This window comes from Oscarella lobularis, chromosome 16, assembly GCF_947507565.1.
Source record: "Oscarella lobularis chromosome 16, ooOscLobu1.1, whole genome shotgun sequence".
NCBI classification, from domain to species: domain Eukaryota; kingdom Metazoa; phylum Porifera; class Homoscleromorpha; order Homosclerophorida; family Oscarellidae; genus Oscarella; species Oscarella lobularis.
In genome coordinates, this window is record NC_089190.1 from 2,386,155 (window position 1) to 2,403,003 (window position 16,849).

At 43.8% G+C, this 16,849-nt stretch overlaps 5 protein-coding genes and 1 long non-coding RNA gene across 13 annotated transcripts; 3 read left to right on the forward strand and 3 right to left on the reverse strand.

The window, feature by feature from the left end:
• Nucleotides 1–1,264: 1,264 nt before the first annotated feature.
• On the reverse strand, nucleotides 1,265–3,680 carry LOC136196723 (protein Wnt-4-like). Of its 2 annotated transcripts, XM_065986332.1 has the most exons (5): nucleotides 3,563–3,679; nucleotides 3,359–3,520; nucleotides 2,754–3,031; nucleotides 2,426–2,703; nucleotides 1,265–1,791 (listed from the first exon to the last, which is right to left on the reverse strand). In XM_065986332.1, the coding sequence occupies exons 2-5, from the start codon at nucleotides 3,469–3,471 to the stop codon at nucleotides 1,357–1,359; spliced, it is 1,104 nt and encodes a 367-aa protein (XP_065842404.1). In that variant the 5' UTR covers nucleotides 3,472–3,520; nucleotides 3,563–3,679; the 3' UTR covers nucleotides 1,265–1,356. The 2 variants fall into 2 exon arrangements, with proteins under 2 accessions (XP_065842404.1, XP_065842403.1); XM_065986331.1 differs by having other exon boundaries at nucleotides 3,359–3,680.
• On the forward strand, nucleotides 3,233–5,639 carry LOC136196725 (uncharacterized). 5 transcript variants are annotated; one of them, XR_010672310.1, is made up of 5 exons: nucleotides 3,233–3,921; nucleotides 4,007–4,052; nucleotides 4,136–4,391; nucleotides 4,449–5,109; nucleotides 5,164–5,639. It is a non-coding gene; the product is annotated as an uncharacterized lncRNA (long non-coding RNA). The 5 variants fall into 5 exon arrangements; XR_010672309.1 differs by having other exon boundaries at nucleotides 4,007–4,391; XR_010672308.1 differs by lacking the exon at nucleotides 3,233–3,921 and having other exon boundaries at nucleotides 3,931–4,391; nucleotides 4,449–4,906; nucleotides 4,959–5,109.
• On the reverse strand, nucleotides 4,140–7,003 carry LOC136196722 (heat shock 70 kDa protein 14-like). Of its 2 annotated transcripts, XM_065986329.1 has the most exons (17): nucleotides 6,931–7,003; nucleotides 6,792–6,872; nucleotides 6,659–6,741; nucleotides 6,571–6,613; nucleotides 6,411–6,519; nucleotides 6,250–6,346; nucleotides 6,120–6,193; nucleotides 6,024–6,054; nucleotides 5,809–5,970; nucleotides 5,605–5,760; nucleotides 5,460–5,553; nucleotides 5,281–5,409; nucleotides 5,155–5,229; nucleotides 5,024–5,107; nucleotides 4,903–4,971; nucleotides 4,785–4,852; nucleotides 4,140–4,733 (listed from the first exon to the last, which is right to left on the reverse strand). In XM_065986329.1, the coding sequence occupies exons 1-17, from the start codon at nucleotides 6,985–6,987 to the stop codon at nucleotides 4,703–4,705; spliced, it is 1,443 nt and encodes a 480-aa protein (XP_065842401.1). In that variant the 5' UTR covers nucleotides 6,988–7,003; the 3' UTR covers nucleotides 4,140–4,702. The 2 variants fall into 2 exon arrangements, with proteins under 2 accessions (XP_065842401.1, XP_065842402.1); XM_065986330.1 differs by lacking the exons at nucleotides 6,792–6,872; nucleotides 6,931–7,003 and having other exon boundaries at nucleotides 6,571–6,587; nucleotides 6,659–6,743.
• A 24-nt stretch (nucleotides 7,004–7,027) lies between these two features.
• LOC136196730 (DNA-directed RNA polymerase II subunit RPB7) lies at nucleotides 7,028–8,048 on the forward strand. Its single transcript, XM_065986337.1, has 8 exons — nucleotides 7,028–7,048; nucleotides 7,099–7,208; nucleotides 7,256–7,352; nucleotides 7,415–7,528; nucleotides 7,580–7,645; nucleotides 7,691–7,762; nucleotides 7,813–7,846; nucleotides 7,907–8,048. Exons 1-8 carry the CDS (start codon nucleotides 7,037–7,039, stop codon nucleotides 7,918–7,920), a joined length of 519 nt encoding a protein of 172 aa, XP_065842409.1. The 5' UTR covers nucleotides 7,028–7,036; the 3' UTR covers nucleotides 7,921–8,048.
• Nucleotides 8,049–8,152: 104 nt separating this feature from the next.
• On the reverse strand, nucleotides 8,153–13,483 carry LOC136196726 (vigilin-like). Its single transcript, XM_065986334.1, has 21 exons — nucleotides 13,321–13,483; nucleotides 12,862–13,117; nucleotides 12,594–12,812; nucleotides 12,339–12,545; nucleotides 12,083–12,289; nucleotides 11,932–12,034; nucleotides 11,771–11,874; nucleotides 11,501–11,713; nucleotides 11,370–11,448; nucleotides 10,953–11,311; nucleotides 10,810–10,896; nucleotides 10,405–10,764; nucleotides 10,267–10,353; nucleotides 10,074–10,208; nucleotides 9,948–10,019; nucleotides 9,752–9,898; nucleotides 9,475–9,699; nucleotides 9,189–9,428; nucleotides 8,798–9,019; nucleotides 8,537–8,749; nucleotides 8,153–8,481 (listed from the first exon to the last, which is right to left on the reverse strand). The coding sequence occupies exons 2-21, from the start codon at nucleotides 13,078–13,080 to the stop codon at nucleotides 8,221–8,223; spliced, it is 3,759 nt and encodes a 1,252-aa protein (XP_065842406.1). The 5' UTR covers nucleotides 13,081–13,117; nucleotides 13,321–13,483; the 3' UTR covers nucleotides 8,153–8,220.
• A 49-nt stretch (nucleotides 13,484–13,532) lies between these two features.
• LOC136196729 (mannan-binding lectin serine protease 1-like) lies at nucleotides 13,533–16,673 on the forward strand. Of its 2 annotated transcripts, none has more exons than XM_065986335.1 (11): nucleotides 13,533–13,611; nucleotides 13,836–13,944; nucleotides 14,071–14,286; nucleotides 14,351–14,404; nucleotides 14,460–14,606; nucleotides 14,658–14,777; nucleotides 14,835–15,037; nucleotides 15,087–15,231; nucleotides 15,285–15,458; nucleotides 15,515–15,709; nucleotides 15,773–16,673. In XM_065986335.1, exons 2-11 carry the CDS (start codon nucleotides 13,902–13,904, stop codon nucleotides 16,576–16,578), a joined length of 2,103 nt encoding a protein of 700 aa, XP_065842407.1. In that variant the 5' UTR covers nucleotides 13,533–13,611; nucleotides 13,836–13,901; the 3' UTR covers nucleotides 16,579–16,673. The 2 variants fall into 2 exon arrangements, with proteins under 2 accessions (XP_065842407.1, XP_065842408.1); XM_065986336.1 differs by lacking the exon at nucleotides 13,533–13,611 and adding an exon at nucleotides 13,753–13,776.
• Nucleotides 16,674–16,849: the final 176 nt, after the last annotated feature.

Below are 16,849 nucleotides of genomic sequence, written 5' to 3' on the forward strand. Positions count from 1 at the left end.
ACTGTAGCTTCGTTTGGAACTTTCCTGTCTCGATCGTGACTCCGTTGCAGCGCTCGTGCTATTCTAAGGTGAGATCACGCTCCTCTTTGGTGATGAATTGCCATCATGTTGTCATGATTTTTCACCCAATTTTGACCGTGAACTATAGTTCACGGTTTTTCACCCTTTTTTTTGACCGTGAACTATAGTTTATGGTTTTTCATCCAAAATTGACCGTGAACTATAGTTCAAGGTTTTTCATCCAAAATTGACCGTGAACTATAGTTCATGGTTTTTTATCCCAATTTGACTGTGAACTCTTCTTTCTAGACAGAAGTAAAGAAGGAGACGAAATGGCAGCCTGCAGTCCCAACGTCCTCGCGGATTGAAATTGAACAATTAAAAATTTTTATATAGAGACTAGGCGCATATTATACTTTACGTGTGCGAGGCTCAGGCGCGTCGTGACGAATAGATAGATAGATAGATAGGGCCGCACGAAAACAAAAAGTAGGAAAAGTCATGTCAAAATTTATTTCAATAAAGTCCCGGATGTGAAAGAAAAAACGAGCATAGTTTCGCCTCTCCTCCATCCGCCCCCTCGCCCCGGATGGGGGGGCAAGGCCAGGTGGGCACCTGCTTATGAGTCAACGGACTCGTGGGGTCACTCCAGACTCCCCCGCGGAGGATGAGCCCGTTTAACCTCCTGGCTCCGAGCCTTGGACTGCGAGTGGCAGCTGGGATGTCAGTCCACTCACAGGTGCAATTCCAAGGGGCGTCACTGATTTACCCGCCAGTGCTCTGCCTTACGCGGGGAGGCAACTCTAGAGCCTCTGCAGAGGTATGGCCTATTTATCGCTCTTGGCCACAGAGGGATGGCTGCGTCTGCCTCGTCGGATTGGAGGAACGACTACACGGCAAAACAATTGATGCGAGGAGAATCAATAATAAAATACCTGTTGTGATGACGACATCATAAAGTTAGGGGCCTCGCCTAGCGTAATGGCTACATATAGGATGGATCCTTCTATTTCCAAGCTATCGATGAGTTTGATCGACGAGTTTGCAAGTAAAACGAAGGTCCTCGACTTCAACGAGAACGAAAACGTCAGACGAAGGCCTAATCGTCGCGTTTTTCGCATTTTTTAGGCCGCTAAAGAAGACAGAAGAGTGCCAACGGTGTCCAGTATGACCAGAAAGCCGGTTTCGGAGCAGGAAAGCGGCGAGAACGAACGCCCATGTTCTTTTTTAGTCACGTGTTATGCAACTCCCGGATACACCGTAATAAAATGAAACGTGGAAGCCAAAAACATCATGGCTTCCAATATAATAGATTTATTACTGTGCTATTACTAGAACTAATAAGTACTTTCTGTCCTAGTAGTTACACTCATGAAAATGAACCGTAACTTTTTTATCGACGCATTCCAAACGACAGCACCAAATGAATCGACACTCTTGCGTTACCTTAACATCGGACGTCTGATAATATCCACGACCGCAGCACAAATCGGCGCAACTTCCCTCTCCTGATTTCATTGTAGCGTTGCACCTTCGTCCCCCCGTTGAGGAACAATAATCAAGCGATTTATCCATATAAACGAGAAGGCTATCGTCTAAATTCCGACGCTCATGTCGTGGCACCATCGTCTTGTTTTCTTTTTTGACGCGGAGGGCGTTGTTGTAGCGCTCCTTGAGCCGTGGCCCAATGTCATTGAGGGGAACGCATGTCCAGCACGTTTTCAAGTTGCACGCACCGCATACGCCGTGACATCGGCAGCATAAAGAATCTTTCGACACGTCTTCAAGAGCCTAAAGGCGGATAGATCGAGTAAGTTAATTTCTATTTGTTTAGCCGATGCTATGGAGAGAATCCCTCCCATCCCTCCCTCCCCTGAGTATGAAGCACTTAGCAGTAATGCGCACACAAAAAAAGACTCTGATTTTTTAAAAGGTACAGTAGGAAGCGAGAGTCGTGCCCGGAGGGAGTGCCATTTGCAGTTCTATCTTATTAGTGCCGGCAACGTCCTGTTCCCACGCTTTTAGAATTGCACGAAGCCAGATAATGAAACAACAGTGAAGGAAGTGTCAAATAAGACCCCTTTGGGGTACTTCCGCGGCGCAGCTACCGCCAAACGGAGAGTGATTAGGTGGAGGACGCGCGCGTTCCTTTGACTTCAAACCGGATTAGGTGCATGCATAAACGGAGAGAACCCCCATCTCAATACCGGCCGGATTCTCGATAAAAAAAGTTTGTTTCTCTGCGCGGGACAGCTGACTACGTGCCGCGGGTTCGGGTTAATTTAAAAAAACAAGAGGAAACGTGCCTAAAGAGACCGGAAGAAGAGCGTCGCGGCGCGTGGCCACTTAGATTCTAATGACGAATTAGAATATTCGTTTCTACTCATGGCTTGCGTGTGCGTCATCAATCGAAAAGCGAACTGACCTTTGTTCCGGCTACGACATTGTGTCGCGTGACTTGGGAGGCGAGCGACGTTCCCTTAGAGACGTCGGAGAGCGCCCATTTCGAAGCGAAATTGTTGCCGAAAGCGACGTTGTCGCTGCACGAGTCCCACGTGAAATCAGGCGGATCTAGTTCGTGCATTTTCCGATCGCACGCGCAAGTGAGGAGAAAGTTTTCTGCATCGCTGCACGCTTTTATGACACGATAACTCAACGCCGCTGTCATAACGGCGTGAACGAACGCCGCCTCTTTCGTAGCTCCTAAAGCATTCATTGGCGCTGTCGTCATGATTTATTGATTAGTTACTGACCATCGCTCTCGGTGATTCCGTCGGCGTAGACGGGAGCGTTTGGATCCCCTATATTATTGCGGCATCCCCATCGCGTCTCGCCCATCTGATCGAGGCACATTTGATAGCCCATACGAGCTCCTTTTGCAACGGGGACCATGAGCTCGTGTGCGTTCGTGCGCGGATTTGTGTGGTGATTGCACATGCCCAGTTGATCGGCGGTGAAATTGTACGTAAGGGCAAGCGTCTCGCACGACAAAGTCGAAGCACGCGTCTGTTTGGCGTCGCGTGCCATATCCCTAAAAATACAAGGAAAGAGAGTGCGTCATGAGAGCAGAAAAGAGACACTCCTAAACGCCTAGAATAACGCGGGGGCGAGACCACCCGGCGGCGGGCGGGCGGGCGGAGACGGCGCAGTGGCAGCTGCGCACAGAACACACACACGCACATGCAGGCTTCGCGCGGATCGACTAATGAACTACATTGCTAGTACTGTAGGCTAGGGGCGCTGCGCATGATGCACGTATATAGACGTGCGCGATGGGGTGGAGTAGGTCGCCGCGCCCCACCGACGAAATGACATGAACCCAAAACAAACGAACGAACGCATGCGAGTCTCTCCTCACCACCACAAAGCGTCGGCGAAAGAAACGATGCTAAGAAGCAGAAGCAGTTGCCGCCGCAGCCGCCACCAGACAGACGCAAGTGCGAAAGACGTTTGCATGGTCGTCATCGTCATCGCGCACGGTCTCAAATGTCAAATGGTGTCTGAGCGGATCGAATCGGTCCTATATGGGCTCATTAGCAAATATCATCTATGTCACTCGCACCTGCTTAATAGGGAGGAAGTGGAATCCAAAGGCTCCGCACGACCACAGCAGATGTTTAGAGTGACGCTGCCCAGCAGGATGTCAGCTAATATTATTAGAATGTTCCACCCCGAGGGCGTCGCCCCGGAGGAGCTGGTGGTCAAACGAAAACAAAGATCGATACGATCCTTAGGAAGCCCGAACGGCGAATAAACGTTCGTGGGGTCGACAATCGAGATGGGATACGCTGCGAGGGGGGGATTTCGTGTCGTGAATAAGTCAATAGTCGAGCGTCGTTGGGGAGCCTGAGCTCATCGAGTCGCGCCGGGGATTCATGCAATATTCCAATATTTTTCCGTGCTCGACTTATAGTCGACTAAGTAAGTAAGATACTGTGCGTCTGTATCGTCTCCTATGAAGTTCCGTTTAGTCTGTGCTTGACTTCTTGTTCTGGTTATGTCACAGGTGTCGAGTCAAGATTTTCTTTTCGATCTACCGGCTCATTTTTGAGGTTAGAAAAAGATGCTTATGGATTAATTGACGGAGATCGCGTTCCATCGTTCGTTCGTTCGTTCGTTCGTTCGTTCGTTTTAGAGAATACGTTACAGATATGTTTTTATGAGATCGAATACAACGTGCAAGGAGGAGGAAGACAAGACGACAACAAGTATCGAGTTTCACTTGTCCTACACTAACCGCCGCCTTCTACTAAAATATTCCCTATGGCTATGAGGTCAACCACCAAACGTATGCCGCCAGACCAAAATATATACATCTATGTTAGCGATGTAAAATCATAAGGGCATCTCAAACTAAGAATAGGACTTTTTCCTCGAAACAAGCCTCTACAGTAATTAATTACTAATTAATTCGACATTGCGATTCATTGGATTTATTCTCGTCGCAGTCGGTGTCTAATATTTAGGAACACAAACAACCGTTGAGGTAGTAAAGGGTCGGGGGGGAAAAACTACGTAGGCGGAACCGAAACGCCCCCCAAACCACATGAAGGAGACCCCGGACCTACTTTTAGGAACGCGAAGAGGAGCTAACACCCTCCCATTCGCATTCGCAAGCGAGCTCCAGATCAAGACGACATCCCTCAAAACTTCATCGTGGACTCGGCAGGGCCTAACGCACGTTACGTTACTACGCAAAAAATTAGACAGCTAGCAAAGTAACCGAAGAGTCCCTAAAAATTCCGTTTTTTGTGAAAAATAGATCACGTATGTCGCGTTTATACCTTGCCACGTTGCAGGTGAGCTTGACTGGCTTGCTAAAGTCGACGTTTGTCTCATCACTGAAATTGATCTAAGAAATTTTAATTCGATTCACGAATTTGCGCGTCTGAATCGTCTCACCTCAGTTAATAGACGCTCGTTCACTAATTCCGCGTCTGATTCGCTTTCGTAAACAGTAATGCGGCTATCCTACGCATCCAAATAGATTTGGAATCCATGTGACGTGCACCACGTGACCAACCTTACTAAGTGATACACTGCGAGAAACTTTCATTGGAAGTGGAACGTGCTTGGCTACTAAAGGAACCAATTCTCCACTAAGAACCTGCAAGAAAAAAATACAAAATAAAAAATATATTTATATAGTTTTACTTTTGCTAGGATTGCATAAGACGTGCAGGGAATCGTCTCGTCTTTATCAAGAATATTTTCATTGACTAGCATACACTAAAAAATACAATTAAAATAGTTAGAAATTATTTTTATTTGGTCTCGTACTTGTTCTGCTGCTCCCAATGCTATGACTTCGTCAGGAGAAATTCCATTGAGAAGTGAGACACCAGGAAGAGCGTCCAAGAGCATTTGTTTCAATAGTGGAATTCTCGAACATCCACCGCACAAAATCACCTTAATTAAAGACAATCTCCTAAATAAACTATTGATTATTGATTTCTAACTTGATTGGCTATTAATTTTTCTCCACTAAGAACATCTTTTGTCACTTGAATGCATTGAGAAAGAACGTGACTACACAAACTCTCAAATTTCGCCCTGAAGATAAAATTATTTATAATAATCCAATATTGTCTTCTTTTTCCTTGCCTTCCAATTTTCTGCTGAAATGATTGACCCTCGTGAAGAGAATCAATATCAATAGACGCTGTTGTTGATGAAGATAGCGTTCGTTTGGCTTCTTCAGCTGCCACGCCAAGTTTGTACATAGCTCTTCGATTTTCCCGAATATCAATTTTATAAATCCTAAATATAGTCTCTCATAGATACAATCCGGGAGATTTCTCCTCGTACCTTTGAAATTCTGTTGCTAGGTGAGCAGCCACAAGTGTATCGATGAGATTTCCCCCGATTCCGCTCACGTGTTTATTGGCTATCACTTGATACATGCCAGCTGCAACAAGGATTATGGTGACATCCAATGATTGGCCACCAAGACGAAAAACTAAAATAAATCTAAAACAAATAGAGATAAGAAAGAAGAAACAGAGTCTTTTTCCTTATCTCACTTTTTCTCATTTGGATTGTCTTGACCAATATCTATTAATCATAAAGAATTATTGAGAGACTCTTCTCCGTGTCAATGTATCAATGTAGCAACGTACTGTATGCTAGCGCTGCTGCTGCAGGCTCACAAATGATTCTCTCTATTTTGAAGCCAGCTGAAGTTGCTGCTTCTCTATGTAACATATTTCAACGTAAGTCTCATGAAAAATGTTTGTCTAATCTCCTCACTTTAAATCAGTCTTTTGCTTATCTGAAAAATTATAAGGAGCTGCGAGAACTGCTCGAAGATTTGAGCCAGTTTCACCGCTTCCAGACGTAGCTGTGTCTATGTGTATCAACCAACACATCTATTTTAAAAGTCTTTTTTTGTAGTGCTGAAATTTGTTTGCCTTTTAGTGCTGCAAAAAGAATTGTGGCTAGTTGAGTTGGCGTGAACGTTTTTGGCTTTCCAGCCCAATCAATAGCAAAAATAGGCATTCCATCACTATCCTCCTCAACCTCCAATAAATATAAATATATAACTAAATAAGAAGGGTACTTGTTTTTTACTCGAAACGACGAATTTTCTACGAGATCAGTGACGTCAGAAAATCTGAGGAAGAATGTCGTGAAATTGTTTTTCTTAATTAATTCTCACTTTTTTCCTAGGAACTGCTTGACGTGAAGTATGGTATTTGTTTCGTTTCGACTCATTTGTTGTTTCGCTGCCAATCCGACGAGCTAGAAAGTCGTTTTTGGACGATTATAAAAGCGATTGGGTCTCTTCGAACCTTTTCTTTGTCTCTGAAGCTCACGTAAGCGGGCGTTGATCTCGATCCTGTCTCGTCGGAGAGGACTTCGCTGCGATCACCCTAAAAGGGAGCCCCACCTTAGCCAAACGTAATTTTCGCGAAGGAACTCCACACATACTTTGTGCAATGCTATTGCAATCGACGTCGATCCGAAGCAAATGCCAAACGACGACATTTCGTTTCGCTTTGCGAGTGCGTTAACGCGCGCTAGACGAAAAACGAGAATGTTTTTCCACGTAAACGAAGCGATTTCTTGCTCGTCGGTGCGTTCAATTGCGTTTTTTAGGTGCAAATGGAGCACGAAATAGTGCTTCACCCGCGCTACTTCGGTCCCGACCTGCTCGAAACGGTGAAAAGAAAATTATTCGCCGAAGTCGAAGGAACGTGCACGGGAAAGTAAGAAAAAAGGCGAAAAGACAGCACGAGCAGGCATTGCCTACTAGATACGGGTTTGTGATCGCTGTAACAACAATTAGCAACATCGGAAAAGGAAAGATTCAGCCTGGAGAAGGTTTTGTCGTCTATCCAGTCAAATACGAGGTAAAAAGAAGTTTTAATTGGATTATACGACGACGACGAGTTGGGGGGAAATTTTATTTTAGGCTATTGTCTTTCGTCCGTTCAAAGGAGAAGTTCTCGATGCCGTTGTAACTCAAGTTACAAAAGTGGGACTTTTTACGGAAGCCGGACCACTGTCTTGTTTCATTTCAAAACACGTGATTCATTTAATTAATTACTGAATTAAGCGATAGTTTTATATCCTTTAGTCTATTCCGTCTGATATGGAATTCGATCCGAATTCCAACCCTCCTTGTTACAAAACGAGAGACGAAGTGAGTCTCATTGATTGGCCCAGTTATTAATTATACTTTTTCTAGGATGTTGTTATACAGCAAGACGATGAAATACGTCTTCGAATTGTGGGTACAAGGGTCGATGCTAATGACATAGTAAGGCCACCGAAATTTCGATTTTTAATTAAAGGTAATTCTTTTCTTAGTTTGCTATAGGGACTCTAATGGAAGATTATCTTGGTATAGGCGACTCTCTATCGCTTTGTATTGCCTGCTAAGCTCTTTTTCTTTTCTTTCTAGGGCTTGTCAGCTAAAAAGGGAGAAGATTTTATGCTAGCTATAGAATTAGGAGCTTTCGCGACTCATTTTTTTGTACGCGAATCGACGTAAAGTACAACTAGACATTGCCTAGTGGAATAAATCGCATTCTGTTGCTCTCGAATCGATGACGTACGTCCGGGCTTTCGATATCACGAGATCAGTGGCGACCAATCACAGAGCCGTATATCGTTACGACTCACAGCGCGCGGCGAAAGGAGACCCAAATTGACGTGACACGTTTACAAGACAGAGAGAGAAAATGTCAAAGCGAAAAAAAGAGGAGTCCAAACCGATTATTTCTTCTTGGAGGGCCCCCAAACAGCCGATGGCATGACAACGGGAGCTGGAGCTGATCCCTGAATAGAAGGAAATTCTTCGGCATTCATGGATGGTGGCTGATTCGATCCGGGATTATTCCACGGCGCATCGCGAACGACAAACCCGGACGAAGCGGCGGAACCACGCCCACCTGAGTGACCACGTGACTCAGTGGGAGGCGGTTTATACTGACGAAGCATTTCCTGTTCATTCAAACGATCGATGACGTCTTGAAGCTATAAAACAAAATTAAATAAATTCAAAATTTCTTCTTCTTCTTCTTCTTCTTACGTATTCTTCTTCTTGATTGAGGAGATGATCGAGTGCATCTTCGACTCTGTCCTCCAGTCCTGTTACGGAGACAATTCCGCTTTCTTTGTCCTTGGGAAAACGAATGTCCACGCCAAATTCGTCCATCACTTTGCGTATGGCTTTTCCTCGCGTTCCAATCAGTCGGCTATGAACTCTTGGATCGATTTCAATTTCTTTTGTCACCTGTTCTTCCTAGAAAACAAATAATAAATATGAATTGATTAATGTTGTCATGTTTACTAGTTCTTTGGCGAGTTTTAGGATTGCTTCCTTTGCGAGTTCCGCGTTTTCTTCGTAGCCTGTGATTGTGATGACGTCAGGGTCGCCAGAACCGCGTTCGGGAAATTGAATATTGACGTCATGTTCGGCGCGAATTTCCGATATGTTGGCTCCCCTTCGGCCGATGATGCGTGGATGATGACGCGCGTCAACGTGAATAGTCAATTTGAAGCTTTTCAATTCCTAAAAATCATAGGAGAATGAATAGAGGATCTTTTTCTTTCACAGGCGACGTAACGCAACGCATCTTCCAAATATGGTCAAGGAGCGTGACGTCACAAAGGCAGGGGTGACCAATGAAGACGTTACGTTACGTTGCGTCGCGTCGCCAGCGTAAATCGCGGCTTTTTACTCTGTCTTTCTGCTGAGCTTCAATATCAGTGACTCTGGCTTCGAGTGCTTGGATGGCTTGAGTCACTTTTCCGGGTGTTCCCGTCACCGTGACGCGATTGGATTGTTGCTCAGAGGGAGGGATGACGATGTGTACCCCGTATTCTTCCATCATCTGTCTCACGTCCTTGCCTCTCGATCCAATAATAAAACGATGATAATCGAATGGAATTTCCACGTCTTCAGATACGGGAATGAGCGCCTGAATGACGCACATTAAAATATGTATAAGAGAATTAGTTATTTACCAGAAGAGCGTCTTTTGCTTCTTCCGCTTTCTCTTTCTTTCCTGTGACGAAAATGACGTCAGACGTAGCGCCGCCGCCGCCGCCGCCGCCGCCGCCTGTGCGTTCCGGAAATTTGATATTAACTCCAAAATCGGAACCAATTTGCTGAACATTGGCTCCTTTGGCGCCGAGAACAGATCGATGATGTTTCTGTGGAATTTCACATTCTATTGTCACTTGAGAATCCTATTTATATATATAAATAGAAAATAATAATAATACTTATTAGATTATTTACCAGTTCTTCAACGATTTCAATGATTCTTGCTTTGGCTCCGTCGACGCAATCTTTGGCGCCTTTTAAAACGACTTTTTCGGACGTAGAACCGCTCTTGGGAAAGCTGATGCTAACACTTCCAAATTGATCGGCCAGATCTTGCAACACCTACAAAATTTTATATGTGAAATTCATTGATTATTTTAATCTTTTTTACCTGGCCTCGTCTCATTATGAAATGACGATGAAATTTATGCGGAACGGTCACTTCCGCTTCGGAAATATTTTCCTATTAATTAATTAATTAATTAATTAATTAAAAAATTCGTCTCTTTTTGATTACCAATTCCTTGACGAGTTTCTCCAGTCTCTCTTTGGCCTTTTTCACGGAATCTTCCTTTCCGAGAATTGTTATCAATGAGCGATCGTCGTCTTTTTCAGCTGGAAAAATGATTCGAGCGCCCGTTTCATCTCTCAGCTAAAAAATCAAAATAAATAAATAAGTATAAATAAATACCAACCACGTGACTGTGTACCTGTTTTATTTTTGTTCCTCCTCTTCCAATCAAATAGCGATGATATTCGGGTTTTGCTTTCACTTCAGTTGAGAAATTCTCAAGAGCCTGCCACAAAATAGATACATATGTATTAATCACGAAAAGATTTAGACTAACCCTTTCATTGGCCAATTCGAGAAGTTGTTTCTTTGCATTTTCGACGTCATCCTTGGGTCCTTTGACAATGACTTTATCTGAGCCGGCTTGAACTTGTTTTCCCGTTGGAAATCGAATGAGAACGCCGCCGCATTCGTCGCTGATCGATCGCACGAGTCGACCTTTTGTGCCAATCACAGCTTGATGCAATTTGGGAGGAATTGACACTTCCGCTGTCACAATATTCGCTTGCTCATTTTGTATGGCTTCGATTTTCTTCCGCGCTTCTTCCACGTTTTCTTTCTTTCCTGTTACAATGATGACGTCACTGTCGCTGTTTTCCGTTGGCATGTCGATTTTGGTTTGAGTCTCGTCGCGAATCTATTAGAATTGAATTAATTAATTAATTGAACTAATTGATATTACTTTTCTGATGACTGCTCCTCCTTTTCCGATGACGTTTCTGTGAAATTGCTTGAAGACTCTCACTTCGGCAACGTAATTAGCCATAACCTAAACAAAAAATAAAAGATCCCGTACGTACGAGGAGGATATACTAATTAATTAACCAGATCCGCATTGAGTTTTTTGAAATAAGCGTAACATTTTTCGACGGTGGCTTGAGGTCCCTTCAAACTGACGATGTCACTTCCTGATTGAGAATCCGGGAAATTGATGGTGACCCCTTCGAATTTAGCGCGAATTTCTTTGACGTGTTGGCCTTGTGCGCCGATCACTTGACGATGAAAACGATGTTCTAATTTGACGTCACGCACGCGTTCGTTTTCCAATTTTGTTGCTAATTCGAGTAGCTCTTGTTTTGCTTGGGCCACGCCCGCTGGACTTCCTTCAATTCGAATCGAACGACTTGGGGCTTGATCTGACGGAATCATGATCGAAGTTCCCGTCTCACGTTTGATGCGATTCACTAAAATTAGATAGATATTATTTTAATTAGGTACGTATGTATGTTATTTATTTTTTACCATTTGAGCCCCCTTTGCCAATAATGTGTCTGTGATACTTTTGATCAATGTCTACAATAGCGTAATCCATTGTTTCCATCTACAAAGAAATAATTAATTAATTAATTAAATTTATTTATTATTATTATTACCAATTTTCGAGTGAAACTATCCAATGAAGCTCTGGCTTGTTCCACTTCTCCCGGTGGTCCTTCCAATTGAATTTGATCTTCGTCGGAATTGAATTCAATGTGAACCTTTGGCAAATCCTGCGTGATCTTGTTGATATTCTGGCCTTTGCGTCCAATAATGAAACGATGTAGCCAACGGGGAGCGTTCACGCCAACTGTAACAACACTATTAGCCTACAAAATAAATAAATAAATAAATAAATAAATAAATCGAATTATTTAATTACGCACCTTTTCATAAACTTTTGTCAAAGCCAAGCCAAGTTTATCCGGTTCTCCGCGCAGAGTGATTGTCTCACTGGATCCATCAAGAGGAGGAACTTCAACAGACACATCTAAATCACGTAGATTAAATTAATTAATTAATTATTTAATTTTATATGATGATATACCAAATTGGTCCATTATCTCTTGCAGATTAATTCTCTTTGGCCCGCAAACGTATTTGTGCTGAGATTTCTTCACTTCCACTGAAACGGAAGTAGCTCTGCGTTCCTATCCAACAAGAATAATCAATAAATCAATACAACTTTACGTTTTAACCTTTTCTTGATATGTCTTCATGACCATGGTTTTGGCTTTTGCGACGGCTTCCTTTTCTCCGGCAATTGTAATTTCGTCTTTCAACACGGAAGGAGGCGGGATATTGATTCTTGCTCCTGTCGCTGATTGAGCCTGTTTCAGCCAACTTCCTGATATCCAAGGATGAAACACTTTGGGAATATTGACTCTCTCAAAAGCCAACTTAGCCTAGAAAAATAAATAAATAAATAAATAAATAACTTTATTATTCACGTACTCTTTCATCAGAAATGAGTTGAATTTCATGTCTGGCTTTTTCCACGTTGTCTTTGGTTCCGGCAATTTTTATGACGTCACTAGGGTCATCACTCTTTGGCACAGTGATCTTTGTGCTCGTGGAAAGTTCCAATTGCTTCAAATGCTGATATTTCTGACCCAAAACGAAACGATGATGTTCCTTGGGAATCTTCAACTCAACAGTATACTAAATTAAAAAATCAATAATTATCTTATCTCATTGTACAGTGTGTACCTGTGTTTGTATTTGTGCAAGAATGAGACGTCGCGCTTTTTGAACCATATCCGGTTTTCCCGTGAGAACGAAGGTGAGACTTTGATCTTTAGCCAAACTGAATTGAATGGAACTTCCGGTTTTTTCCATCACAAGACGACAGATCTGCGTCTGTTTACTCTCCCCAAATTGCTCGTTCATTTCACGATAGCGACGCTCTTCGAGCGGAACAGTAAAAATCTAAAAATCAATAATTAAATAATTGATTTCGAGGTAAGTATTCATTTACTTGAGTGACTGTTGAACTTCGAATTGCTTGCGTTCTCTGCGTTCCCCAGGCGCCTCCTTTCGAGGAGGAGGCGTCTTTTTTTTGGGACGGACTCGTTGGCGTTGTGGGCGTGGTTTCGAGCGGAGGAAACGCTTCTTTGTAGGTGGGCGTGTAACTTTCCGCGTCCAAACCGACGGGTTCGTCCGTTTGACCGTTTTCCATTTCGATTAAGCTCGCCATTGGTCAAGTCGATGCGCGGTCAGGGTCTGCGGAATTGCTGCGAGAGGGAAAAAGGGAGAAAGAGATGAAGAAGGGCCCCTTTTGGGGAACCCCGAACGTCGAACAATGGAATCATCGAATTCGTTACACTCGGGCAACTGAACGCCTTTAGGAATGTGTCAAAGTAGCCCGTCTAGCGCGTTCGTCTCGATTTCGATAGCGGGGCCCCTTTTTCTTCGTCCCCCAAGATGATAAACGTACCTTGAATAGCCGACGGCTGCCCAAGATAATTCCGCTTCCGTTAAGTCCGATCCGAGTGAGGCTACGAAAGTGTCACCGAGCCACGACGGTAGCGACGACGACGAAAGTGCGAGCGCACAACAGACGTGATCGCTCTGTCTCTGACGATAAAGCAAGTGCGTTATCCTACGTCACACGGATCATCCGTATCTAATCTCAGTGCACGTGATGTCGTTCTATATGTACACACACCTACACTGCCCTGCCGCACTTTCACATCTTTCACCGAGTGAAGCAGCTGCGAAATAAGAGGTAAAAATCCCGTTAGAGTGTGCATAAGCGTTGAGTAGAGCTAAACGAGCCCCGGGGGACGCTAAGCGGTTACTGTACAAGAATTGGCGGCACGTGAGAAAACGACGAGGGTCAGTTTGTTTAGAACAAAGAACGCTTTGGTTCGTTAGAGCTCCATTTTTCAAAGTAGAACATCTTTCCTAAGTGCTTCTACGCGATCGTTTTCATTCCAGTGTTTTTTATAGCGAAGTTTCCGAAAAAGCGGAAGTGACGATCGCACGCCAAAAAGGAAGTCGAGAACCCCACCAAACATGCAAAAGCTCTTCTTCTTACTATTTCTACTTGCAATCAAAGGTAACTAGCCTCTACCGTACGTCACAGTTCGCGCGGTGAGCCCGGCTCCGGGTTTAATTAATTATACTCACCTATAGCACTGTGTGTGTACCGTTTCTATAACGCTGATGGGGTTGTCGTTTGCAGCTGTTGCTTGCCTCGGTTGCGGAGGCGTTCTTTCTAATATGCACGGCCTATTTGCGTCACCCAATCATCCAGATTACTATCCAGTGGAAACGTCGTGCAAATGGAATATTAGTGTTCCGAAAGGTTACCGAATTCGCGTCGAGTTCGTGCGATTTGAGCTCGAAGAGCACAGTGCCGAATGCGATTACGATCGCGTCAATGTATCGAGTCCAAACGGTACGAAAGAAAAACAAATAAAAAACGGGCGCGATGTAATGATTCTTTGCATGGCTGCATGTAGGTCCACTTCAAGTCTTTAGGAGCCAAAGCATGTGTCAATCGCCTATTAGTACAGGTAGACACACACACACCGATTTCATCATATAAAGACTTGAAATTTCTGTCTACAGGAAGCACGTCTATGCTTTTTTGCGGAACGCCTGACACGGATGGGCCAAAGGGCCCGATTCTTTCTGATGGGAACAACGTTATCGTGACTCTTTACTCAGATCATTCCGAAACAGGGCCTGGATTCCTAGCCCACTATGAAGCCATTGGTTAGAATGGGTCAACTCCTGTTTACATTTATCAATTTTACAATTTTTAAGATATTAATGAGTGCATAGATGCAAACGACTGTCTCCACTTTTGCCACAACTACATTGGCGGCTATCACTGCTCGTGCAAACTTGGCTACAATCTCGCAGCAGACAATAAAACGTGCTACTGTAAATTAAAATATTCATAAAATGAATACAGTAATTAGCCAATTTTTTGTATTGTAGTCAAATGCCAGAATAACGTGATCAACATCGGCTCAGACCAATGCAGAGAACTCGAGAGTCCCGAGTACCCAGAAACTTATCCCAGCCATTCTAATTGCGATTGGACCATTAATGTATCGACGGGAAATCAGATAGAAATCCAGATCAACGAAATGGATATAGAAGAACATCCCGATGAAGACTGCCCATATGACAAATTAGAAGTATAGTAAGAACGAGAAACTTCTCCTCAGTACTTAAATGATTATATAGATTTGTTTGGGAGATCGCCACGTGACCTATTGTGGAAAGTCTCTGCCCAACCCCATCTCGTCATTATCCAATCAGATAAAAATAAAATTCATAAGTGACGAAACATTAAATTTGAAGGGTTTCAATCTCACTTATTGTGCCAAAAGTAAACCCCTAAAAGGCTCAGATTAATAGTACGTTTCTAGCTCTTCTATTTAGGACTTGTTTGCGGTGATCCTGGTGTGCCTCAAAATGGAAAACGAATAGGATCTGACTGGAAGTACGGAGATCGGGTTCAGTTTCGATGCAAGAACGGCTACCGGTTGATCGGAGCACGTAGCGTACAATGCACGGCAAGTGGACGATGGAGTGCAAATCGACAAACGTGCAAACGTAACCACTATTTGGCAAGGGTTTTTCTGTGGCTCTTATTTAGCTTTTCCTTATAGGAAAATCGTGTGGAAACCCGGGCCACCCGGCACACGGAAAAACTGTAATAAAAGAGGGAATCGAAAAAAATTACGTCTATCAAGATGTCATCAAATCGACATGTGATCCGTTCTACGAATGGGCCAGTGGAGATGACACGCGATTGTGTACAGCAAACGGAGTATGGACGGGAAATCCTCTAAAGTGCAAACCAAGTAGTCTTTAAGTTTAACATTGGATTACAATCTCCGTTCTAATAAGTTTTTTTTTCTTTTCAGCGTGCGGGCAAAGAACATTTTATTCGCGAGAACAAATCGTTGGAGGGAGAGCGACTGTACACGGGGAGTATCCCTGGATGGCATTGCTTTACGACAATCCGTGTCAAAATGATCCACGGCTCTGTGCTTTTTGTGGGGGTGCCATCATCAACGAAAAATTCATTGTAACTGCCGCTCACTGCCTTCCTTCTACAAAGATAGGTAAATTTATAGTGAGGCTGGGAGTGCATAATCACAGAAGAGGTGGGCGGGAAGAAGTAAAGTGTCGGCCAAAACGCATCATAATTCATCCAAATTATGACAAAACAACGTTTGGTGCAGACGTTGCAATCATTGAAATAGACAATTGTACTTCAAATAAGAGCGGCAATACAAAATTGAACGAGATAGAGATGACGCATTACATTCGTCCAATCTGCTTGCCAAACGCAGTAGACGACGCCCCGTTGCAAGCTGAGGGAAGTTGGACAATTGCTGCCGGTTGGGGAGCAAAATTTAATCACAAGATTACGTCAGCAATTGTTTTGCAACGTGCAAGATTAAAAGTAGCCAATACAGGGCAGTGTCAGTCACATTTCCAACTACAAAATTATCTTGTCAAGTCAGACATGTTCTGTACCATTGGCGGCAAGGGAAGGGACACTTGTCGCGGTGATTCAGGTGGCCCCCTTTTTGCAAGGCGAGGAAATCATATATTTGTCATGCTTGGTATTGTGAGCTGGGGGGACGACCGTTGCGGTAGCGGCTACAGCGTCTACGCTAACGCTCTACACTACGTAGCGTGGATCAACCAAATTGCATGTTAGCTACGTATGAAAGAACTTAATTAAACCCTCAATGTTTAGAATTGCGCACGCCTTCTATAGTAGTCTATGTGTAATAGTCTTACCTGCCAGACGCATACCGTTTGCCTTCCGTTTTCAATTTTCTTCCTTTCTAGCAAAAGCAAACATACGTTAAAGCGCAGTCCATGCATCCAGCTCTTGCGGTGTCCTGCCGTCACGGTGGCTCGGGGGCGGTGAAGGATTTCGCCGGCAGATTTGCGGCTGACGCATCTAGAAGCCTATACGTAATAGA